We start from the raw sequence: 25,854 nt of genomic DNA, 5'->3' as shown, positions 1-25,854 counted from the left end.
GCCAACATCGTGACAACATGTATTACATAAAGATGGCAAGATGCAGTAGATGGTATAGAGTACAGTATATACGTATGAGATGAGTAATGTAGGGTATGTAAACATATTAAGTGGCATTGTTTAAAGAGGCTAGTGATACATTTTTACATAATTTTTTACATTATTAAAGTGGCTGGAGTTGAGTCAGTATGTTGGCAGCAGCCACTCAATGTTAGTGGTGGCTGTTTAACAGTCTGATGGCCTTGAGATAGAAGCTGTTTTTCAGTCTCTCGGTCCCTGCTTTGATGCACCTGTACTGACCTCGCCTTCTGGATGATAGCGGGGTGAACAGGCAGTGGCTCGGGTGGTTGTTGTCCTTGATGATCTTTACTGGCCTTCCTGTGACATCGGGTGGTGTAGGTGTCCTGGAGGGAAGGTAGTTTGCCCCCGGTGATGCGGGGGCATAGAAGCTGTTCAGGAGCCTGCTGCTGTCAGACTAATGCAGACTAATGCCCCGCCTGCAATGAGGAAGCAGAGATAACAGCCTATGGCTTGGGTGGCTAGAGTCTTTAATGATTGTCCAGGCCTTTCTTTCACACCACCTGATATAGAGGTCCTGGATGGCAGGGAGCTCAGCCTCAGTGATGTACTAGGCAGATGGAGGTGTTCAGTCCCAGGGTCCTAAGCTAGGAGGGGACAGTGGTGTTGAACACTGAGCTGTAGGCAATGAACAGCATTCTAACAGGTATTCCTTTTATCTAGGTGGGTGAGGTCAGTGTGGAGTGCAATCGGGATTGTGTAGTCTATGAATCTGTTGGGGTGGTATGCAAATGAGTGTGTCTAGGGTGTCTGGGATGATGGAGTTGATGTGTGCCATAACCAGCCTTTCAAAGCACTTCATGGTTACAGATGTGAGTGCTACAGGGCAGTTGTCATTGTGGCATGAAGTCTTAGAGTTCTTGGGGACAGGAATGATGGTAGTCATCTTTAAGATGTGGGGACTACAGACTGGGACAAGGAGAAGTTAAAAATTACAGGGAATATGCCTGCAAGCTGATCTGCACATGCTCTAAGAAAGCGGCCTGGAATACCATCCAGCACTGCAGCCTTGCGAGTGTTGACCTGATTAAAGAGCTTACTCACATCGGCCTCAATCAGCGAGATCCCTCAGTCCTCCGGGTCGGTGGGGGCACCACGCACACGGTACGCCTGTTGTTATTGTCGAAGAGTGTATAAAATGCATTGAGTTCGTCTGGAAGAGAGGCATCATTGGGCAGATCACGACTGGGTCTTCTTTTGTAATCTGTAATGGACTGTAGCCCCTGCCACATGCGGCGGGCGTCGGAGCCAGTGTGGTATGATTCCACCTTATTCCTATATTGTCCTTTTGCTCGTTTGATGACTCTGCAGGGGTCGTAGTGGGACTTCTTGTACTTGGCTGTGTTCCTGTCAGCCGTAGCCTAAGGGCTGTCTGCGATAGCCCTGTGTGTGGTAGCATTGTCCTTTAGCTTAGCGCCAACCTCTGTGTTCATTGAATGGGAGAAGCAGTGAACCTTCACTGTGTGGACGTCGCCAATGCATTTCCTTATGAAGCCTGGGACGGAGGTGGTTAGCTCGTCGATGTTCCAATCAGCGCTAGTAAAGCAGTTCTGTAACATAATCTCTGATTCTGATTACCATTTCTCAACGGAGTGAGTCACGGGTACTTCTTGTAAACAGTACGGGGTCATGATCTGATTTTCCGAATGGCGGACGAGGGAGGGCCTTGTATGCCTGCTTGTGGGAAGAGTAACAGTGGTCTAGGACTATCGATCGCCCCTAGTGGTGAAGGAGACGTGTTGATGGAAGTTGGGTATCATGTGTCTTAATGATGCGGAAGTAAAATTGCAGTCTCCGGATGTACGTTTTCCTGCTTGTATATGGCCTCGTATAGTTCGTTAAGTGCCAGCGTGTTACATTTCTTGTCTTGAGGTGGAATAAATACAACAGTCACAATAACAGCTGAAAAGTCCCTCGGGAATTATAAGGCATTTCACCATCAGGTATTCCAAGGTGAGTCAACAATGGGTCGAGACTACCACTGCGCTCGAGTCAGCAAACCATTTGTTGTAGATAAGAAGGGAAACCCCTCACCCTCTCGGTTCCCTGACTCTACTCTCCTGTTAATGGAGAATAGCCATGGGGGTATCTTGTCTGAAAGCCATGTTTCAGAAAAGCAGAGGATTTTGCTGTAAAATAGAATGGAGGGAAGAGGTGAATGGCTTTCCCTTTGCTTTAATCTTGCCAGGCCTCCCCGTATCCTGCCTCCATAACACCAGCGTTTCTGCTTGCATACCCTGAAAATTGGGTTGGAGTTACAGAAGGGCAGATGAGTCGAAGTCGAAGTTGAAGCCGCAATTGGGGTAAGTAACTGCTGATCTGATGTTCAAAAATTATTGTTGGTTGTAAGAAATTATAGTGGATACATTTTGTGAAAATAAAGTAAAAATAAACTCTAAAAGAATCACAAAATAGCAAAGTTGGGTCCGAGCTCGACAATGGAGTAATACATTCTTATATTTTGTGTTATGATAAATACTAACATATGTGCTAAACTCATGAGCCATTGATAATAAGCAACATGCTTTAATAAAGAATGGGCAACTCACATTGCGCACACATTCAGTGCCTCCAGAAAGTATTCACACCCCTTGAATTTTTCCACATTGTTGTGGTACAAAGTGGGATTAAAATGGTATATTGTATTGTATAGTTTTTGTAAAAGACCTACACAAAATACTCTCTAATATCAAAGTGTAAGAACATACAATTTAAAAAAAAAAACATTTATGAATAGTTAAACACTAATAGAGCTTGATTAGATAAGTGTTCAACCCCCTGCTTTCAGCAGATTACAGCTGTGAGTCTTTCTGGGTAGTCTCGAAGAACTTTCCACACTTGTAAATGTACAACATTTGCCCATTATTCTTTTCAAAATATTTCAAGCTCTTTCAAATTGATTGATCATTGCTAGACAACCATTTTCAGGTCTTGCCATAGATTTTCAAGAAGATTTAAGTGAAAACTGTAAATGGGCCACTCAGGAACATACACGGTCTTCTTGGTAAGCAACTCCAGGGTAGATTTGGCCTTGTGTTTTAGGTTATTGTCCTGCTGAAAGGTGAATTAATCTCTTACTGTCTGGTGGAAAGCAGACTGAACCATTTTTTCCTCTAGGATTTTGCCTGTGCTTAGCTCCATTCTGTTTCATCTGAAAAAAAAAACCTGTCCTTAATGATTACAAGCATAACCATAACATGACGCAGTCGCCACTATGCTTGAAAATATGGAGTGCGCTACTCAGTAATGTGTTGTATTGGATTATCCTCAAACATAATACTTTATATGCAAAACAAAAAGTTAATTGCTTAGCCACATTTTTTGAAGTATTACTTTAGTGCCTTGTTGCAAACAAAATGCATGTTTTGGAATATTTTTTCTGTACAGGCTTCCTTTTCACTCTGCCAATTCGGTTAGTGTTGTGGAGTAACTACAATGTTGTTGATCCATTCAGTTTACTATCACAGCCAATAAACTAACTGTTGGCGGTTTCATTCCTCTCCGGCAACTGAGTTAGGTAGGACGTCTATCTTTGTAGTAACTGGGTGTATTGATACACCATCCAAAGTGTAATTAATAACTTCACCATGCTCAAAGGGATATTCAGTCAGATTTTTTTTTTACCCATCTACCAAAGAAGGTGCCCTTTGTGAGGCATTGGAAAACCTCAGCACACGGAGTCCATGCAACTTGTGACATGTTAAATACATTTTTACTCATGAACTTGAAATAGGCTTGCAATTACAAAGGGGTTGAATACTTGACTGAAGACACTTCAGATTTTCATTTATGAATGTAAAAATGCCCCATAATGCATTGTGTGTAGGCCAGTGACTTTTTATTGCCTGTAAACACAACAAAAGTAGAACAAGCTAAGGGGTGTGCATACTTTGAAGGCACTGTAGCTATCCAACCGTTTCCAATCGCAATAATCTCTGCACGGTGTCAGGTAGGGTAGGCTATGCACCAAACGGCCAAACCTTACTTGAAAAAGTGAAGAAAGTGGCTGTACTGATGTCAGAGCAAACCAGTCTCTGGTAAATGAATGCTTGGTTACATGAAATGTTAGTTTGGCTGCACATAATACATCACAAGAAAGCCCTTAGCTGGTATGCTTTATTAATAGAGAAATAATGTACATAGGCCTACAGAGTAATGGTTGTATTGAAGGTTGGTTGTGACTGAACTTCAAGGGCTGGTTCCCTGGACACAGATTAAACTATTGAGATTCTGTATTGAACATGCTTTTTAGTCCAGAAGGCCTGATCTGTATCCAGGTAACTGTGCATAAATGACAATATAAATAAAGTAAAAATAAATGAGTAAAGTCTGTATTTGAGTCAGATTTCCCAATAGAAACAACCTTTTATGCTGCAGCAAATTACCTCAGTAGATATTCCAATTTATATCATTTCAGTTTTCCCTTCATGATTGATTTCTCTTTAACAGCATTTGATAATCTATACTCAAACAAGAATACAATCTCATTTTTGATGAATGTGGATTGTGTTGTCAAGAGATGTACAAAAATAAGTAAATGAAAGAAAATACCTAGCTAAATATCACATTGAGGAATGTTACCCGTTTAAAGTTTATTTTGTTTTACATAAACCTAGAAATATTTCATAAAATATATATTTTTGATGATGATACATAATATAAGGCATTCCAGTACAAAAACAGAAAGCTAATTTAGAGTATTTATTCCCTTTCTGACCATGGCTATACAGAATCAAAGTTTGGATTTGGGAAGTTCAGATTTGATGGGTTATTGGGATCGAAATCTTCGTCTTCCGCAAAATCCTCTGGGTCTAGATCCGCCTCAAACATCCTCTGTAACAAACCATCCACGGTTTTGTATCCTGGGAGGAAGCAGGCAGAAAGCTGAGGTCAGTACAGATGGTTAAAAGGGAAAGTCCTATTCAGGTAGACTACTACCTGAACTTGTCTAACAAACAGATTTACATTTTCCTATTGAAAAAAACAGGTTTTTGATAACCTTTTTCAGGGTAGTAAATCATAATTCATCACATACTGTGTAACTATGATGATTCAATGTGATTCTATGATTCAGAATACACAACACATTATAAGCAGCCATAATATTTGAAAGTGCATGAATTGCCATATGCATATATTTTCATACACGTTAATAGATTTCCAAGGTATAAAATTTATCATACCACCATACAGGTGATTTAGACAGTAATGCAATGAATTCTCCTCAAAGCTTACTTTTACAGGCGATCTTGAACATGAGTGCAGGTTTTTCCTTGGTCGACTCAGAGTTGCCCATATCATTGTCGTTCGTTTCCATGGCATCCACCAAGTTTCCATCCAGTTTTTCTCTGATTGGCACAAAGAGAAACCACAATAAAATCAAGATAAACATGGCTGTTCAGGAGGATACATCATTACAGAACGTTCTGAAATGTTTTGCATAGACTGAGCAGCTATGATTGCCATGTTGAATAGGAAATCATATCAATTCATCACATTTATATCTGGAACACTGAATATTTCACCTCACTGAACATCCCCCAATCTGCCACATCTACTGGCCAATAAGCAATTAGCAAACCCTTTATTTTAAGGCAGTGCATCATGAATACTGTATGTGGTTTAGCTTGGAACATGACTCATGGCTACAGAAAATGATGCATGCTACACTTTCACCCCTCTAACTCAATACAAAATAGAGCCCACCCCATGGCATAAAAAATTATTCTTCTTTAATTGCAAAACTATCAGGCACTTACTGTTTGACGCCCAATTCCAGTTCCTCAATTTTCTTTTCCAGAGAAGATTGTAGGTTACTTTGGTCTACGGTGTACTCCACGAAGAAGGCTTCCAGGACGAAAGCAATGAAAATACTGGTGGGAAAAAAAGCATGCGATACTCAATTCTCAAAGAGTGAGTTATCAAATAGCAAGTAATAGGCACTCCTCCAGATCTGAAACTATTACATGGGTATAAGCAATATGGTGGACATTCCTCCAAGCCTATCAAAAGACAATGCTTAACACCCCAGCCATCCTACAATCTAAACTTGATGCCCTCAATCTCACACAAATTATCAATGAACCTACCAGGTACCTCCCAAAGCCTTAAACACGGGCACCCTCATAGATATCATCCTAACCAACTTCCCCTCTAAATACACCTCTGCTGTCTTCAACCAAGATCTCAGCGATCACTGCCTCATTGCCTGCATCCGTAATGGGTCAGCGGTCAAACGACCTCCACTCATCACTGTAAAACGCTCCCTGAAACACTTCTGCGAGCAGGCCTTTCTAATCGACCTGGCCGGGGTATCCTGGAAGGATATTGATCTCATCCCGTCAGTAGAGGATGCCTGGATATTTTTTAAAATGCCTTCCTAACCATCTTAAATAAACATGCCCCATTCAAGAAATTTAGAACCAGGAACAGATATAGCCCTTGGTTCTCCCCAGACCTGACTGCCCTTAACCAACACAAAAACATCCTATGGCGTTCTGCATTAGCATCGAACAGCCCCCGTGATATGCAGCTGTTCAGGGAAGCTAGAAACCATTATACACAGGCAGTTAGAAAAGCCAAGGCTAGCTTTTTCAAGCAGAAATTTGCTTCCTGCAACACTAACTCAAAAAGTTCTGGGACACTGTAAAGTCCATGGAGAATAAGAACACCTCCTCCCAGCTGCCCACTGCACTGAAGATAGGAAACACTGTCACCAATGATAAATCCACCATAATTGAGAATTTCAATAAGCATTTTTCTACGGCTGGCCATGCTTTCCACCTGGCTACTCCTACCCCGGACAACAGCACTGCACCCCCAACAGCAACTCGCCCAAGCCTTCCCCATTTCTCCTTCTCCCAAATCCATTCAGCTGATGTTCTGAAAGAGCTGCAAAATCTGGACCCCTACAAATCAGCCGGGCTAGACAATCTGGACCCTTTCTTTCTAAAATTATCTGCCGAAATTGTTGCCACCCCTATTACTAGCCTGTTCAACCTCTCTTTCGTGTCGTCTGAGATTCCCAAAGATTGGAAAGCAGCTGCGGTCATCCCCCTCTTCAAAGGGGGACACTCTTGACCCAAACTGCTACAGACCTATATCTATCCTACCGTGCCTTTCTAAGGTCTTCGAAAGCCAAGTCAACAAACAGATTACCGACCATTTCGAATCTCACCATACCTTCTCTGCTATGCAATCTGGTTTCAGAGCTGGTCATGGGTGCACCTCAGCCACGCTCAAGGTCCTAAACGATATCTTAACCGCCATCGATAAGAAACATTACTGTGCAGCCGTATTCATTGATCTGGCCAAGGCTTTCGACTCTGTCAATCACCACATCCTCATCGGCAGACTCGACAGCCTTGGTTTCTCAAATAATTGCCTCGCCTGGTTCACCAACTACTTCTCTGATAGAGTTCAGTGTGTCAAATCGGAGGGTCTGCTGTCCGGACCTCTGGCAGTCTCTATGGGGGTGCCACAGGGTTCAATTCTTGGACCGACTCTCTTCTCTGTATACATCAATGAGGTCGCTCTTGCTGCTGGTGAATCCCTGATCCACCTCTACGCAGACGACACCATTCTGTATACTTCCGGCCCTTCTTTGGACACTGTGTTAACAACCCTCCAGGCAAGCTTCAATGCCATACAACTCTCCTTCCGTGGCCTCCAATTGCTCTTAAATACAAGTAAAACTAAATGCATGCTCTTCAACCGATCGCTACCTGCACCTACCAGCCTGTCCAACATCACTACTCTGGACGGCTCTGACTTAGAATACGTGGACAACTACAAATACTTAGGTGTCTGGTTAGACTGTAAACTCTCCTTCCAGACCCATATCAAACATCTCCAATCCAAAGTTAAATCTAGAATTGGCTTCCTATTTCGCAACAAAGCATCCTTCACTCATGCTGCCAAACATACCCTTGTAAAACTGACCATCCTACCAGTCCTCGACTTTGGCGATGTCATTTACAAAATAGCCTCCAATACCCTACTCAACAAATTGGATGCAGTCTATCACAGTGCAATCCGTTTTATCACCAAAGCCCCATATACTACCCACCATTGCGACCTGTACGCTCTCGTTGGCTGGCCCTCGCTTCATACTCGTCGCCAAACCCACTGGCTCCATGTCATCTACAAGACCCTGCTAGGTAAAGTCCCCCTTATCTCAGCTCGCTGGTCACCATAGCATCTCCCACCTGTAGCACACGCTCCAGCAGGTATATCTCTCTAGTCACCCCCAAAACCAATTCTTTCTTTGGCCGCCTCTCCTTCCAGTTCTCTGCTGCCAATGACTGGAACGAACTACAAAAATCTCTGAAACTGGAAACACTTATCTCCCTCACTAGCTTTAAGCACCAACTGTCAGAGCAGCTCACAGATTACTGCACCTGTACATAGCCCACCTATAATTTAGCCCAAACAACTACCTCTTTCCCAACTGTATTTAATTTTTATTTATTTATTTATTTTGCTCCTTTGCACCCCATTATTTTTATTTCTACTTTGCACATTCTTCCATTGCAAAACTACCATTCCAGTGTTTTACTTGCTATATTGTATTTACTTTGCCACCATGGCCTTTTTTGCCTTTACCTCCCTTCTCACCTCATTTGCTCACATTGTATATAGACTTGTTTATACTGTATTATTGACTGTATGTTTGTTTTACTCCATGTGTAACTCTGTGTCGTTGTATCTGTCGAACTGCTTTGCTTTATCTTGGCCAGGTCGCAATTGTAAATGAGAACTTGTTCTCAACTTGCCTACCTGGTTAAATAAAGGTAAAATAAAAAAAAACAAAAAAAAAAACAAAGCGAAGTTATTACCATATTGCTTAAACTTGTCTAATCCTTTTAGATCTACAGTATTGCCTGGGGGGGGGGATTTGTAATTCAGCAATAGAGTATCATTAAGAAGTCTGTTTGGTTCTCAGTATTTCAAAGGAGACTTGTTCTTACTTGATAATGATGATGACAACTACAATGTGGAAGAGGACAAAGAACATCCTGGCTGAGATGTGAGTGACTGCGGTGAAACCACTGGACAGCAGTGGGACCAACATTAAAGAAAATAATAAAATAGTAACAATACTTCACTGAGTGGTCAAGTTAGCCTGGCAACTTTGAGAAACACTGAGAAATTACCCAGTTGTCTGGATGCTAAAATAAGCTATGAAGACTGTTTACTAAAGAAAAAGGATAGGTTATAGGTTATAGTGCAATTTCATCTAATTTTTAAACCTTTACACACTAACCTACTGTAAAGTTTTAGTCAGTGACCACTGCTTACTGTACATTTCAATTCAAGATTTCTATCTTGGAGCAACATTTTCACAAGAGTGCATAAAAAGTATTGGTTTTAGCTTAATATCTGTATTTTCCCAAGCTTTGAAAAGGATATCATGCCACTGGTTGACCACGGTGAGTTCTAGTAATAGGATAAAAGAGGAAACAACGTTGTTAAAGTTGTTCTTGCAGTAGTTGTGCTTGGCGAACACTGAGTTTTTGAGCAGAGGGTTTCCACAGAATGCCTTATCCGGATCAGTGGAGTTGGCCTCGAAAAAGCGTATTTTCCCTTTGAACAGCTCCATTCCCACCATGGCGAATATGTAATAGACCACCTGAAAAATATATGGAACAACTATGCAGTCAATCAATCAGTTGCAACACAGGATTACATAGAGGGATATTCCACTCCAATCAATTGTCTGATGTTTTCAGCCATCATAATACAGTGTAATTTAAATATGAGTCAATGACCAAGACCATCTAATTTGTAGATCCAGCTGTATGGCATAATCCAAAATGAACAGAAGAGATAAGCACCACAATTGTAGTCCTTATCTTTTCCATTCATTTAGGGTTGAGGCATATAGCTGGATATACATAGCTGATAGATTGGGAATTTGATTCATCTTGACCTTTGAAATCATCGGATATCCCTTACAAGCGTCAATCTCATGAGCTTAGTTCAACTGAACCCAAAATACAAGCTTATTTTACTCCAATGTTTGTAAACAAAGTAGATGTAAAACACCATATAGGCTCAAAACATGGTTACAACTATAATTACAATTTCATGGATGGTCAGTCCTTGCATCCATAGCTTTGTCTATGAATTTGAGAGTGGTTACATTTCTCCAGCCCCATCCCTCAGCCTTTTAGTGAAACAGTGGAGGGGAGTACACTTTGGTATCGTTTCAACTCCTGATTGGCACTTTAAGCTCAATATGCAGGAATAGAGTCACACTTAGAGTACATAAATATCATTAATAAACACAAAAACTTCTTGGTGTAATTTAACTTAACTGCACACTAACAACTTACGACAATGAGCTGTCCGAAGGTGAGTATCGTTGGTCCAATCTTGATGAGGGTGTTGATGATGGCACGGAACCTGAGGGGAGAAAGAACATCAGGAAGAGTTCCACGTCCAAGTCCATGAATGAGAATATCAAAATCAACCATATGACTTCTATAGGTCTTTCTGCAAAATAATTGTCACAGTAGCTACTGCAGATACTAGCTCTGGTAGTTAAGGGAAACGGTTTGATAATGTTTCACATCTTAAGTTTGAAACACACACACACAGCTCATACAGGAAAAGGAAGTCCTTGACCTCCTCACCTTTTGATGTTGTCCACCACTCGTATAAGCCTCAGGATGCGCAGGATGAACACAATGTCCAGGATCTGACGGCTGGTGTAGCCTCCAGCTGGGACAAAACACATGAACATCACAACATGAACGCCAGGCAGACTCGGAGGGCTAAATTCTTTTACATGCATGTGTTCTACGCTGCAAGTTAGTAGAGGGCACCATCGACAGCATAAAGAAAAAAAGACAAAGAAAATAAACAGCATCCCAAGTCAACATAGGAAGCAGTTGTTTGATTTATAGCGCTTTTCAACAAGCTCCTCAAAGTAGGAAACACCTCATCCATCACCAATGTATGCCACCCACTACCAATGTCATTATATACTATACTGAATTTTCAATCATTTAATTGATGAGTCTCTATCAGAAGTCATCAATAAAAAAAAAACATAAATAAAGTACCATTTTATCTTTCATTGTACTTTTGCTCATTTTCAAATATGAAACATAACGATGACCACTCATTCAATAGGTTTAAAATAATACATGAAAAGGTCAAAGACCTATGGGCAACAGAAACAATAGGATGACTCCAACAAACAAACGAGAGGGTTACTATAGGTGACCTTCCACTCCTGCTCCCCAGCACAGCGTTGAAATAACGTAAAACCTCAATGTTAGCTCAATGTCAACAGCAGCCAGCATTAACAATGAGCCGCCATCAGAGGGTGGCTCATGAGGAACAGCAAACCGCAGACAAAAATGGACAGTTAAGTTGGATATTGTATTTGCCTTAATATAAACAATGACAGTAAAAGTTCTCAAATGCCATAGTGGTCTACAATCGGAAATGTAGGCACACTGCTACTGAGCCCTTAATAAAGAAAATAAGAAATAATAAATATACTGTTTGTGAGTAAAGAGTGGAAGTCATCGATAACACAATGTGCTAGATTTAAAGACATATTGGGCCAGTTTCCCCGGACACAGATTATGCCTAATCCTGGAATAAAAAGCATGCTCAAATGGAGAATCTAATGGAATTCTAATCCAGGACTACGTTTAGTCTGTGTCCAGGAACATTGCCCATTTTGGTTTTCCCTTCCCTAACACAGATTTAGGTTTTACTTACATAATTTCAGTGCTGAATTGATGATCATAGCAATCAAGGCAGTGATGACAATGATGGTGTCAAACCTGTGCATAGTGGTGAGGAAGATATTACTACACAAGTACTTAAACCGAAGCAGAAACGGTCTCCTTTCATTGCAGTTCAATCATCATATACCTAATCAGCTAGTACCACTTAAGTACGCAAGCCTTGGTCACAGAATTAGGGATGCTCCATCTACATGGCGTAAGGGGAACATAAAACTTCTAATATTGAGCAGACATGGGTTGAAATAGTACTGTTTTTTTTTTCTTTCAACTTCAGCTGTTCTTGATTGAGCTTGCCTGACACAATGGAAGTCAAAAAAGTGCAGACCCTCAAAATGCTCAAAGTATTTGAAGGAAAAACAACAAATTATACTATGTATACTACGTATACTACTACTGCCAACACAAGGGGTTGGTTTCCCAGATTAAGATAGAGTTTTGTCCTGGATTAAAAAGCAAGCTCAATGGGATTCTTCAGTAAGCATGCTTTTTAGTCCAGGACTAGGCTTAAATCGCTGCCCGAGTAACCGGACAAAAATGCTTGGGCTTCTCACCAATTCCAGAACTGGTGTCTGGAGAAGAAGGCGCGCGGTTCAAAGCTGTACAGTTTGAGGAGGATCTCTAGGAGATAGAGAACCAGGAAAGCCCACTCTACGTTGGCTATCAACGGGTCCTCCTCATCCAGGCCGATGAACACAGCGTTAACCAGGATGATCAGGTCATAGGTGTACATGAACGCCCTGGATATCACACACACACGGAAAGAAACAAAGATATACAGTGCCTTGTGGAATAAGTCAAAGGGTCTGAATACTTTCCCATTTTGTTACGTTACAGCCGTATTCTAAAATGGATTAAATACATAAAAATCCTCAATCTACACACAATACCCCATAATGACAAAGCAAAAAATAGGTTTTTAGAAATGTTTGAACATTTATTAAAAATTAAAAACAGAAATACCTTATTTACATAAGTATTCAGACCCTTTGCTATGAGACTCAAAATTGAGCTCAGGTGCATCCTGTTTCCATTCATCATCCCTGAGATGTTCCTACAACTTGATTGGAGTCCACCTGTGATAAATTTAATTGATTGGACAAGATTTGGAAAAGCACACTTCTGTCTATATAAAAAGGTCCCACAGTTGGCAGTCAAAGGAAATTGTCCGTAGAGCTTCGAGACAGGATTGTGTTGAGGCACAGATCTGGGGAAGGGGCCCAAAAAATGTTTGCTGCACTGAAGGTCTTCAAAAACACAGTGGCCTCCATCATTCTTAAAATGGAAGAAGTTATATACCACTAAGACTCTTCCTAGAGCTGGCCGCCCAGCCAAACTGAGCAATCGGTCAGGTAAGTGACCAAGAACCCGATGGTCACGCTGACAGAGCTCTAGAGTTCCTCTGTGGAGATGGGAGAACCTTCCAGAAGGACAACCATCTCTGCAGCACGCCACCTATCAGGCCTTAATGGTAGTGGCCAGAAGGAAGCCACTCCTCTGTAAAAAGCACATGACAGCCTGCTTGGAGTTTGCCAAAAGGCACCTAAAGACTCTCAGAGCATGAGAAACAAGATTCTCTGGTCTGATGAAACCAAAATTCAACTCTTTGGTCTGAATGCGTCTGGAGGAAACCTGGCATCATCCCTACGGTGAAGCAGGGTGGTGGCAGCATCATGCTGTGGGGGTGTTTTTCAGTGGCAGGGACTGGGAGACTAGTCAGGATCGAAGCAAAGATTAACAGAGCAAAGAAGAGAGATCCTTGTTGAAAACCTTCTCCAGGGCACTCAGGACATCTCTGGAGAGACCTGAAAATAGCTGTGCAGCTATGCTCCCCATCGAACCTGACAGAGCTTGAGAAGAATGGGAGAAACTCCCCAAATACAGGTGTGCCATGCTTGTAGTGGCATACCCAAGAAGACTCAAGATTGTAATTGCTGCCAAAGGTTCTTCAACAAAGTACTGAGTAAAGGGTCAGAATTCTTATGTAAAATATGATATGTAATTTACATTTAATAAATTAGCAAACATTTCTAAAAACCTGTCTTTGCCTTGTCATTATGGGGTATTATGTGTAGATTGAAGAAAACAAAACAATTGAATACATTTTAGAGTAAGGCTGTAACCTAACAAAATGTGGAAAAGGTCAAGGGGTCTCAATACTTTCCGAAGGCACTGTCTACTTTCAGATACTTTCACACGCTCCCCCAAACCTCTTCCCTGTACGTCTGCTGAGTAACATCTACACTCATTGGCTGCACTCACTTGTGCTGGACCATGCGGCAGACGAGACGACTGGGGGAGGAGAGATAGAGAGAGGGGAGCCATGTCTTGAGGGGGTGAGGCCGTGACTTCATCATGATCACCTGGATGTTCAGAAGGTCCGCAAGCTGAACAAATGCCACTTTCCCTGCACAGGTGGATGGAAGGATTAAATTAATTAAGGCTTCAGCACAAAGCAGGTGCTGCATTGGTCATCTTGGGTAACACTACAGTCACGTTCCAGGGTAACTACATTGCAGGCATTGCATTGCATGAACCAATGGTTGTGTACCATGTCAGTGACTGGGAATTCGGGCTTCAAATGGCTACATCATATGATGTGGATGTTAGCTGATATATTAAACACCTATCCAGGTCCATCTGCAATTTACTCAGCATGTAACACAGCTTTGTGTGGGTCTCTGTGTGAAGTAGACTCCAACCACTCACCTATGCAGCCTTTGTTGTTGTCGTCGGAGACGCTCCACAGCAGCTCCCTGTGGGCGTTGCTGATGTCCGGCTGGACCAACCGCACAAGCTGGTTCCAACAGGCCTGGCTTACCACAGGCTCCTCCTCTCCCTTCCTCTCCTGCAGCACACCGAAGGCACGCACCATCTTGTGCCTCTTGGCCCTGACGAGCTTCCGTACTTCTTCCTGATTGGGTACATAGGATAGGAGTAGGATAAAGTTGCCTGTAGACACTGATCTTGTCTCAGTTTAGCATTTTCCCCACAAATGGTTGAGGTTAGGTAAGACACCAAGCTGCCTTAATCTACAGAGCCAGGAGCAGGAGCCATTCCATCTCACACAAGCCAAGGCTACTTACATTTTAAAAAGTCACCAATATTGAATTTCAGAATAAACACATAAAAGCACTCAAAATAGCTACCTTTAAGCAACAACCTATCAAAGTGACGTTCAACTCGCTCATTCAGACACGCTCTACACAAAATGAAACAAACCATATCAGAACCAACAAATTGACTAAATCTGCGAAGAAATTGCTTATATCATTGTCTTGTCCGCCCACTCTACCTTCAGGTACTTTTTGTAGTTGTTGTACACGACCGCCAGGAACACTGACATGAAGATGTAGGTGTTGATGAGGATATAGGTGATGAAGAACACGGCAAAGTAAACGCTGAAGTTGTACGCTGGCATCCTACGTAGGGAAATAAAGACAAAAATAAAAAAATATTTGGCCACGTGTCTATATATTAAAGATTAAACAATTAAATTACTTGTGATATTTTACAGTTTAGGTATTTTGCAGACGCTCTTATCCAGAGCGACTAACAACCCGTGTATTCAACTTCAGTAGGCAAAACCCAACTCGTATCACCATCATTGCAAGTATAATCTACTCCCAGCAAAATTGTTGTAGGTTTATTAGGTACATCACCCTTTCACGGAAATGGTTTGCTCCTACAGACAGGGAGTCACATGGCCGTGGCTTGCTATATCAAGCAGGCAGAGACATTCAGTTACTGTTCGATTGAACATTAGAATGGCAAAACGAGTGACTTAAGCGACTTTGAACGTGGTATTGAACTAGGTGCGACGGTTCCAGTATCTCAGAAATGTCCGTCCTCCTGGGCTTTTCATGAGCGACAGTGTCTAAGGTTTACCGAGAATGGTGCATCCAGCCACCAACAGGTAAATAATGGAGCAGTACAACAGTGGTGTGCAGAACGGCATCTCGAGAACGCACAACTCGGCGGTCTTTGACACTGATGGGCTATTGCAGCAGAAGACAACACGAGGTTCCATTCCTATCAACTAAAAACAAAAATGAGCGGCTCCAGTGGGCACACGATCGACAACACTGGACAATTGAGTGGAAAAACATTGGCTGGTCCAACGAATCAAGGTTCCTGTTGCATCATGTTGGTGGCAGAGTCACGATTTGTCCTAGGCAGCATGGGTCCATGGCTCAATCCTGCTTGGTTTCAAAAGGTATGGGCTGGTGGTGGTGTGGTAATGTTTTCCTGGTACACGTTAGGTCCCTTGAACAACATTTCCATGCCTCAAAGAATTCAGGCTGTTCTGGAGGCAAAGTGGGATCCGACACAGTACTATATGGGTGTCCCTAATAAACTGGCCACTGTGTGTATATAAAGGGGCATGCCAAAAGGCAACTTTGCACTTAAAGTTGCACTACAAATCAAAAGTCATACAGTTAAAGCTAGAATCTTTAAATGCTACATCCATTTTCTGACTTATAAATGAATGATAAATACCCATTGATTCTTAAAGAATAACTGATAAATGCATGATGAGCTCAGTCCAACTGTCATACTCCATCAGAACCCAAAATTTAAGATTTTGTTTACAAACATTGGAGTAAAAACACACTGTCTAGCCTCATAACACGGTTAAAACTATAATTTGTGATATAGTGGATGGTCATCCCTTGCATCCATAGCTCTGTCTATGAATTTGGCAGTGGTTACATTTCTCCAAGCCCACCTCTAAGCTTTTTACCAAAACAGAGGTGGGGTGCCAGCTTTGTTATTTTTTTAAATGAAGGATTCTAGCTTTAAAAAGAATTCAAATCTTACTAGACTTCATAAAAATAAATTCATAATAAAAATCATAAGGAATAAGGTTGGATAATGTACCCAGGGTACTCACATGATATCCGGGCTGTTGGCAGTCGTGACTAGGACATAGAGATCAAAGACAATCTCCAGATAGTTGGTGAAATAGGGGCGTCCCTCTATTGTTTTAAGGCCCCTAGGGAGGAAGCAGCAGCACAAATGTGGTTTGCATTATGTCCAACAACAATGCCCCCCCCCGCCCCCCCAAAAACAACTTTAAAATTACTCTGGATGAGTGTCTAAGGGCAACTTGATCCTTGCCCCCTCCCTCTTTGCAAACTGGAAGTATGGATGGATGTCCTCTACTAACCACACACGGACGGTGTAGGATGACATAGCCCCTCAGAGCACTGCTTTTCATTCTAATGGTTAAGATTAGGTTTGGGAATTGGGATATAAAAGCTGATTCTAGACCTGCTCTTATAGAGGAAACTACGGTAGTTTTCAGTGCAACTTTGCCAACTAGACCAGACCAGCACGGGTGCAAGCTTTTGTTCCAACCCAGCACGAACATGCCTGATTCAACTAATAAAAGGCTTGATAGAATAGGAGTTGAATCAAACTTGTTAACCCTAGTTCTGTTTTTTTACATTTATTTTTTAAGTAAAGAGTTTTTGCTTCCCAACCCCATATGTGGGTCAAATATGACCCGTATGTATTTCCTATGGAATCCACTCGTCAAACTGACTTTTATTTGTTACAACAATAAAAACGAAGTAATTCATAAAATGTATTAAATATATTGTGTTTAATGTTCATTAATCACCATTTTAATTTCTCCTTTTTAACTCATTGAATAAAAACAGTTTCATAAGGAGGATCATAAGAAAGTTGACAGACATACAGTTGAAGTCGGAAGTTTACATACACCTTAGCAAAATACATTTAAATTCAGTTTCACAATTCCTGACATTCAATCCCTGTTTTAGGTCAGTTATGATCACCACTTTATTTTAAGAATGTGAAATGTCAGAATAATAGGAGAGAGAATTAGTTATTTCAGCTTTTATTTCTTTCATCACATTCCCAGTGGGTCAGACGTTTACATACCAAATACTAATTGAGTGTAGCAGTGCCTTTAAATTGTTTAACTTGGGTCAAACATTTCAGGTAGCCTTCCACAAGCTTCCCACAATAAGTTTGGTGAATTTTGGCCCATTCCTCCTGACAGAGCTGGTGTAACTGAGTCAAGTTTGTAGGCCTCCTTGCTCGCACACTTTTTCTGCTCTGCCCACACATTTTCTATAGGGTTGAGGTCAGGGCTTTGTGATGGCCACTCCAATACGTTGACTTTGTTCTCCTTAAGCCATTTTGCCACAACTTTGGAAGTATGCTTGGGGTCATTGTCTATTTGGAAAACCCATTTGCAACCAAGCTTTAACTTCCTGACTGATGTCTAAAGATGTTGCGTCAATATATCCACATCATTTTCCCACCTCATGACGCCATCTATTTTGTGAAGTTCACAAGTCCCTCCTGCAGCAAATCACCCCACAACATGATGCTGCCACCCCCGTGCTTCACAGTTGGGATGGTGTTCTTCGACTTGCAATCCTGCCCCTTTTTCCTCCAAACATAACAATGGTCATTATGGCCAAACAGTTCTATTTTTGTTTCATCAGACCAGAGGACATTTCTCAAAAAAGTACGATCTTTGTCCCCATGTGCAGTTGCAAACTGTAGTCTGGCTTTTTTAATGGCGGTATTGGAGCAGTGGCTTCTTCCTTGCTGAGTGGCCTTTCAGGTTATGTCGATATAGGACTCGTTTTACTGTGGATATAGATACTTTTGTACCCGTTTCCTCCAGCAACTTCACAAGGTCCTTTGCTGTTGTTCTGGGATTGATTTGCACTTTTCGCACCAAAGCACATTTATCTCTAGGAGACAGAACGTGTCTCCTTTCTGAGCGGTATGACAGCTGTGTGGTCCCATGGGGTTTATACTGCGTACGATTGTTTGTACAGATGAATGTGGCGTTGGAAATTGCTCCCAAGGACGAACAAGACTTGTGGAGGTCTACAATTTTTCTGAGCTCTTGGCTTATTTCTTTTGATTTTCCCATGATGACAAGCAAAGAGGCACTGAGTTTGAGAAGTTAGGCCTTGAAATGCATCCACAGGTTCACCTCCAATTGACTCAAATGATGTCAATTAGCCTTCTAGAAGCCTCTAAAGCCATGACATCATTTTCTGGAATTTTCCAAACTGTTTAAAGACAGTCAACTTAGTGTATGTAATCTTCTGACCCACTGGAATTGTGATACAGTGAATTATAAGTGAAATAATCTGTCAGTAAACAAATGTTGGAAAAAGTAGATTGTCCTAACCGACTTGCCAAAACTATAGTTTGTTAACAGCACATTTGTGAAGTGGTTGAAAAATGAGTTAATGACTCCAACCTAAGTGCATGTAAACTTCTGACTTCAACTGTACAATCAAAATGGTTTTACAGATGCTGGATGAGGAAGCCATTTGTGCCTCTGACTCAGAGGTATCCAATTCAGATGGCACAGACTATGTGCCTGTGGGCAAATTTGGAATTGTGGATGCACCTGGTAGTCCAGCTGTCCTAGAAGATTCTACAGATGGGCAGGACTCCTCTGAGGAGGAGAGTGAGTAAAAAGGGGTCTTACTGGAGTGAACACCCCCCCTCCACACACACACACACACACACACACACACTGAGGAGCTGCCCAGGGCATGTGCCGGGGTCAACAGTTGTGTCACCAAAAGCTGCCTGGGAGCTGTTTATTAGTGACAACATCATTGAGGAGGTCCAAAAGTGTACAAATTTAGAAGGACGGAGAAGAGCGACAGCAAAAGGGACAGAGTGTAGAGAAGTCAACAAAGAACTAAAGGCCTTTATTGGTTTAACCCTCCTTTCCGGCATGGAGAACAGGTGGGATGTCTCAACAAGGGAGCTATTTTTGGATCCACTGCAGAATCCAATGTATAAGGCCACCATGTCGGTCGGAAGATATGAGGATATCCGTCGCTACCGGAGGCTTGATGACAAGAGGACCAGTGTTCAGAGAGGCAACGGACCACCTGGCAACCTTCCGGTATGTGGGGACCTTTTCCTAGCAAACTGTAGAGGAAGGTTCATACCCAGCGATTGCGTCACAGTGGATGAGCAGTTTTCCTCCAGACGTGACGCTTGGCATTCCGTCCAATATTGTTTTCATCAGACCAGAGAATCTTGTTTCTCATTACTGAGAGTCCTTTAGGTGCCAATTTGGCAAACTCCAAGCGGGCTGTCATGTGCCTTTTACTGAGGAGTGGCTTCCGTCTGGCCACTACCATAAAAGGCCTGATTCGTGGAGTGCTGCAGAGATGGTTGTCCCTCTGGAAGGTTCTCCCATCTCCACAGATGAACTGAGGCAATGGAAAGCTGTAGGGTGATGAGAGAGCCATGCCACCACCACTCAGAGCTGCCAGGTCCAGAAGAGGTGCCAGCTCTGCCCAAGCGCAAAGGATAGAAAAGTCAGCTGCTGGTGTTCTCAGTGCAACACACCTGTCTGCAAAGAGCACAGTCACATGCTTGTTGTTTATAACAAATGCATGGACTAAGACAGCATAAGAAAGCATCACACACGCAAACGTTGTTCCTTTTAGTGTTCAATGTTTTCTAAATTCACAACTGTTAGTGTTGTCATTAATATTGATGAACTTTGAATGTTTTGAAATATTACAAAACGTGCTTAAGGTGGTTTTATTTGGTTCTTCACATTAAAAGGTTGAATGTGAAACTTTGATTGTAAGAACGATTGTAAGAAAAATATGTTCATATTTTCAATAGCCATTATGGAATTTCATAATGTTATCATTGGAATGTGTATCAAACTGTTGAAGAGCAGTTAAACGTCTAAAATAATAAAAAGGCCCAAATCATCACTCAAGACAATTATGTTCCTCAAAATTGATCATATTTTAGACCCATGTGTATCAAACACAGATATTACAATATCGGGTCATTTTGACCAGGCATATGCATTCTTGGGGCGCCATGTTTACTATGCATCCCAGGGTTAATGCTTGGCTGGAATAAAGGCCTGCATTCAGACCAGGCCTCTGCAGACAAAATGGTCACCCCTGTCCGAGATTTTACAATGCTGGCAGACATGCCCATATGACTACAATTCCTGATTCTGACTTACCTTTTTCCAAAGAGTTTGAGGGCCATGAGTGAGAACATGAGCACACTGAACATGAAGAGCAGGAAGACATAGAGGATCTGAGGCAGTGCGTTCCGGATGCTTCGGAATGCTCTCCGGAGCTAGAGGAAGGAAGAGAGAATGTGAGTGACAGAAAGGGGATACCTAGTCAGTTGTACAACTGAATGCATTAAACTGAAATGTGTCTTCTGCATTTAACCCAACCCCTCTGAATCAGGGGGAAGATGATGTGGGTGACAGACAGACTTTACCTGTCTTCCCTCAGTGATATTGACCAGTAGGAGGGGCCTCAGTACCCGCGACCAGCGGACAGCGTAGAAACCACTGGCTTTCAACGCCCCATAAATGATCATGTCAACAAGAGAGAGCTGAGGAGGAGAATAATGTCAATTATTACCCCGTTTCTTTAATTGTATTGGGAGTAGTTATTCAAAGTTGTATGCTTCTAACGACTCCTGGAGACCAAAGTAAATTGTATAGATTTAGTGTGGCAATTGTATTGTAGCCATATTGTTTCCATCTATCCAATCCTGAAGCGGGTGAGTGTAATGGCTAGTGGTTGATTTGCAATTCAGCATTTTGGATTATTTCAGAGCAATTCTCAAACTTCCTAAATTGGAGCCCAGTGTTGGAAGTTGGAATTGAGTCTAGCTTCAAGCAGCATGACGGCTTGAAGCTAGACCAATTCCAAAATTGGGCTCCACTTTTCCACACACTGCTCAATCAAGAGTCAACACCACCCCAGTCATGCAATTTATATTGAAATATGTTTTACCACCTATATCTATCAATACATGTTTGCATACATGGTCAATACAGGAGTTAGCGGTGTCCAACATTGCATTCAAAATGAGTCATTTGTTTATTCTGAATCAAACTGAGTCATAGTGTTAAGACTAGGAAGTAACTAGGAGTTGAGAATCCCTGACACAGGGAAACTTCGGGCTAAAGGTTGTTTCACAACAGTGTGCAAAGTACTTCTCAGCACATTCTCAACTTGTCATACAGTTCCTTCAAATTCTGCTACACTGACAGTCACTGGGTAGGTTTCCCAACTCCTTCTTGGCCAAAGTAGTAAACGATTTCTTTCAACGACCCAAGACTAATAAATGTTAGCAATACCTTGCTTTTGTGTTGGATTCCAGTATTGTTCATATATACAGAATATGTATAAGCTGTCGCCGGATAAAAATAATTCTAATAAATTACAATTTATTATTCCGGTACCTGTACCTACACAGAGATATGCACACTGAATCAAAAGCACTGGATCACAATGACCCTAGTGTTCGTGTCTTGTGAGGAGAGGTAGGAGAGAGCAGAGCAGACAAGGCATTTCCAATGTAGTAGTTGGACAAATAAAGTTGTATTGTACTATATTGTATTCCACTAAAGAACATGAGGGTAATACACACTCCCTAAACTTGAGTACACCAGGACTGGGCTGAAAAATAATACAGATAAGAAATATGAGGTCTGCGGAATATTGCTGTTCCCCTGTGCTTTATTCCTGCACCTAAAAATAATTCCATTATTTGAGTTGCGCCTACCAAAATGATGGCAAAGATGCAGATGTTCTTGGGGTCTTTCCAAAACCTTTCCCGGGGAATGACTTTGGCGTAGTGCACAAGCCGAGCAGTGAAGGCTGCCAGACAGACAAGCTCGATCACTGAGGTAACCTGAGGGAGACAAAAACAATGTGGGCCTGCTATCAATTCAGTAAAAGATTGCATATGTACAACCAATTGTTAGCAATTCAACCCAGTTTGACCAGGTGTTCATTTGGTGCAAACAAGGGAAAAAAATGCTTTGAAACAGGGGGGGGGGGCTACGTGACCTTGTCCAATGAGAACATTTCAGTTTCAGAACATTTCTGCAATGTGCCCTAGGCCTAATAAACACGACCCTGGTACTCTCATCACAAAACAGAGGTCACACACAGTGCTACACATAATACAACTGTGGATATATTTAAAACAGCAATACAACAAGCCTAAAGAAACAGGGTTATTAGTAACGATTTCAAGAGACAATAATTCCTTCATACTGCTTGGGATGTTTCATTATCTCTAGCCCAAAACATTGGCATTTTAAAAGACTGAGAATTACACCAAGTTGAGAGGAATATCATTGTGGATATCTACCCATATTGGCAGAGGGACAACTGCTGGGTCTTCAAAGATGGCCAAAGCCAGGTCCACTAGGATGAAGGCATACACCAGGATCTGCAACCCCCAATGGTTATAGAGCAGATACAATCTGTGGAAGAAAAGCAACAACCAGAATCCATATTTCAACGGAATTATCCAATATCTTCAAACATAGATAGTCAGAGAGAGGGTTGTCTTCTTTTTTTCATCTGTTCCTCACACACACACACACACACAAATATGGCCTATGATAGCAGGACTACCGCTAATGCTATCCTTAAGCTACAAGTGACAAGATTCTATCTATTTGTATTTATTCTAATACATGCTCTGTCTATTTCGATAAATTCAACCAGTTGAATGCTCTGGCAACTATAACCTAACATCATTAAACATAACCATCTCTACCTACCTTATAGCTTGAGGTGTTGTGTCAAAAAAGATGTTCCTGTTATACTGGGCGTCTGACACGTACACTGCTGCAAGGTCAAAATCCTGGAACACCCCCACAGACAATAAAAGCAGCCAGTGAATACTCTACGCAAATAAAACCTTTGGTATATCATAGCCATATCTAGATAATACAAAACAGTAGTGTCTATAGGTTTATTTTATGTATAAAGTGTCTCAAGGTAGGAATGCTGATCTAGGACCAGCACCCACCTGTCCATGTAAAAAAGTAAAACTGTGATTCCAAGTCAGCACAACCACTCGAAGACGCTTGAAAAATAGAGGCGCTGGATAAAAAATGAAGTGTGTGATCCAACTGGTCAAGTCATGCAATTGGTACAATATATGATCATATGAATCCATGGGATCCTTGATATCAGTAAAGCAAATAGGGACATTGACTATGCATTATGTACATAGGCTGACAAGTGTCAAGGCAACACAATCAACTGAAGATAATTAAGTAACGTTAGTGTGTAATGAACCAAAATTCTAATTTCAAGGGGAAAAGGCTCCGCCCAATATAGGCAAACAAACATGTTGATGACATGTATAATATAAACGTTAAAGGAAAACACGCGTGGTGTGTTGGCTGTGACAAAACGCATTATTGCCACGCCAGTAAGAGAGCCTAAAGTTGGTGCATGACTATTTCATGCATTATTATCATGATTTTTTTTTAAAGAAAAAAGAAAGCCTACAGTAGCCCAGGGCAATAGTTTATAAAACTATGCACATACCGTACTCTGCACGAACGCAAACAACTTAAGTAGGAGGTCATGTGATGAGACAATGACAGAAAGAAAATACTATATAATGTATCGACTTGGAAATGTAACGGAGCACCGATAGGTGATACGTCAGCAATATCCTACAAAATATCACTTACACCCTTTGTCTTTCTGTTCCCAGTTTCAGATGCATTTCCACTGTTTCTTATCCCCTTTCCATTTTCCGGCGCCTCTTCTGGAGTGATTTCCTTTTTATCTGGTTCAGACATTGTTTTTAGCATTACATTTCCCTTGAAAATGTACTTTTCTCCTCTTTCGTAGGCCTAGATAAACTATTCGCTCCCGTTAAATTAGCAGGATATCCCGTGATTGAGTTGGGAGTCGTCGTCCCCCAAAATTGTTAGAACTCCTGTTTTCTTGCACGTTACTGCGTCTGCTACATATACGTTCCTCAAATATCACACATTCTTGTCGAATTGAAGGCATGCTAACATTTTAACCTCCTGTCGTAATCGGAGGATGGAATAGCCTGTCTTTTTTGAATGATAACAGAAAGACTGTGAAATGAATACTTATGCCAGGATTTTTTATCTGTCATGTGACAAGTTTAGCGGAAATAGCGGAGGAGAGACGAACGCGCTGGAAGGAAACGTTATGGCATAAATAGAGTTGCCAGAATGTGAGAACTCTTGTAATGTGAGAACTTAAGGTTCGTACAGCACTCGTATTAGAGAAAACATGATGCTATACACAGTGTACAAAACATTAGGAACACCTGCTCTTTCTATGACAGACTGACCAGATGCACCTGGGGGTGATACTAATCCAGGTGAAAGCTATGATCCCTTATTGATGGCACCTGTTAAATCCACTTCAATTAGTGAAGATGACGTGGAGGAGACAGGTTAAATAAGGATTTTTAAGCCTTGAGGTACTGGCGTGTGGACGTGTGCCATTCAGAGGGTGAATTGGCAAGACAAAAACATTTAAGTGCCTTTGAACGGTGTATGTTAGTCGTAGCTGCAGAAGCATCTGGGCATTGTTGCCAACTCCTCAGTAAGGAAAGTAGCTATTGGCTGTCCTATAAGTCACTAAATTATGTCATTGCCTAATTTGCATAATTGGCCATGTGCATGTAACTGTGATGGATGCTGTAGAGAAGAATAACGTCGTGGGAGAGACAAAAAGTGAGTAAAAACAGCCTAAATATGTTTAGAACTACAAATGAACTTCTGTCGATTCTTGGGACCGGCAAAAGAGACACACTCTGGCAGAGTTACTTCGTTTTTTTATTTAGTCATTTTCTTAATTTGGTTAGGTTTTTAACCTTATGGTCCACTTAGGAGCCTACAACAAATCACAGTAAAACACATTTTTAACCATAACAATTTTTACATTTGTTTGTATACAATCTACATTAACAATCTAAATGGACCAAAAAGAGACAATGTAATAAAATAAATGGCAATGTGAGAATTATTGAAACTAGTCTGGCCCTAATTCAGGTTATTTATTAAAAATATGTTTTTATGTAAGCCAGGGCGGGATCAGCCAGCGATCTGGACATGGAGGGGGTGAACATCTCCTGTTCTGACTGCAAAGCTGGGAGGGACTGCTGCGTGAGGACTGGACCACCTGTGAGTGCT

The 25,854-nt window shown here is 41.6% G+C and overlaps 1 protein-coding gene across 1 annotated transcript; it reads right to left on the bottom strand.

Moving 5' to 3' along the window:
• Positions 1-4,178: 4,178 nt before the first annotated feature.
• Positions 4,179-24,977, bottom strand: tpcn3 (two pore segment channel 3). Its single transcript, XM_024443428.2, has 19 exons — positions 24,367-24,977; positions 23,440-23,522; positions 23,022-23,136; positions 22,428-22,556; positions 21,129-21,245; positions 20,860-20,978; positions 16,738-16,839; positions 15,139-15,265; positions 14,553-14,757; positions 14,106-14,250; positions 12,398-12,583; positions 11,818-11,882; positions 10,716-10,803; positions 10,416-10,485; positions 9,490-9,709; positions 9,048-9,138; positions 5,838-5,951; positions 5,314-5,426; positions 4,179-4,940 (listed from the first exon to the last, which is right to left on the bottom strand). The coding sequence occupies exons 1-19, from the start codon at positions 24,487-24,489 to the stop codon at positions 4,801-4,803; spliced, it is 2,352 nt and encodes a 783-aa protein (XP_024299196.1). The 5' UTR covers positions 24,490-24,977; the 3' UTR covers positions 4,179-4,800.
• Between the last annotated feature and the right edge of the window lie 877 nt (positions 24,978-25,854).

The sequence above is a fragment of the Oncorhynchus tshawytscha genome, linkage group LG02, assembly GCF_018296145.1.
Source record: "Oncorhynchus tshawytscha isolate Ot180627B linkage group LG02, Otsh_v2.0, whole genome shotgun sequence".
NCBI lineage: Eukaryota > Metazoa > Chordata > Actinopteri > Salmoniformes > Salmonidae > Oncorhynchus > Oncorhynchus tshawytscha.
This window is presented reverse-complemented; position numbering and strand designations above follow the sequence as displayed.

What these genes read in the sequence shown, in the direction of transcription:
- tpcn3 (XM_024443428.2), bottom strand. Translation starts at nt 24,489, where the DNA reads ATGCTAAAAACAATGTCTGAACCAGATAAAAAGGAAATCACTCCAGAA. An exon ending in GGAACAGAAAGACAAAGGGT is followed by an intron (nt 23,523 to 24,366) that starts GTAAGTGATATT and finishes GGGGTGTTCCAG; the next exon opens with GATTTTGACCTTGCAGCAGT. An exon ending in GTGGTGGACAACATCAAAAG is followed by an intron (nt 10,486 to 10,715) that starts GTGAGGAGGTCA and finishes TTCTCCCCTCAG; the next exon opens with GTTCCGTGCCATCATCAACA.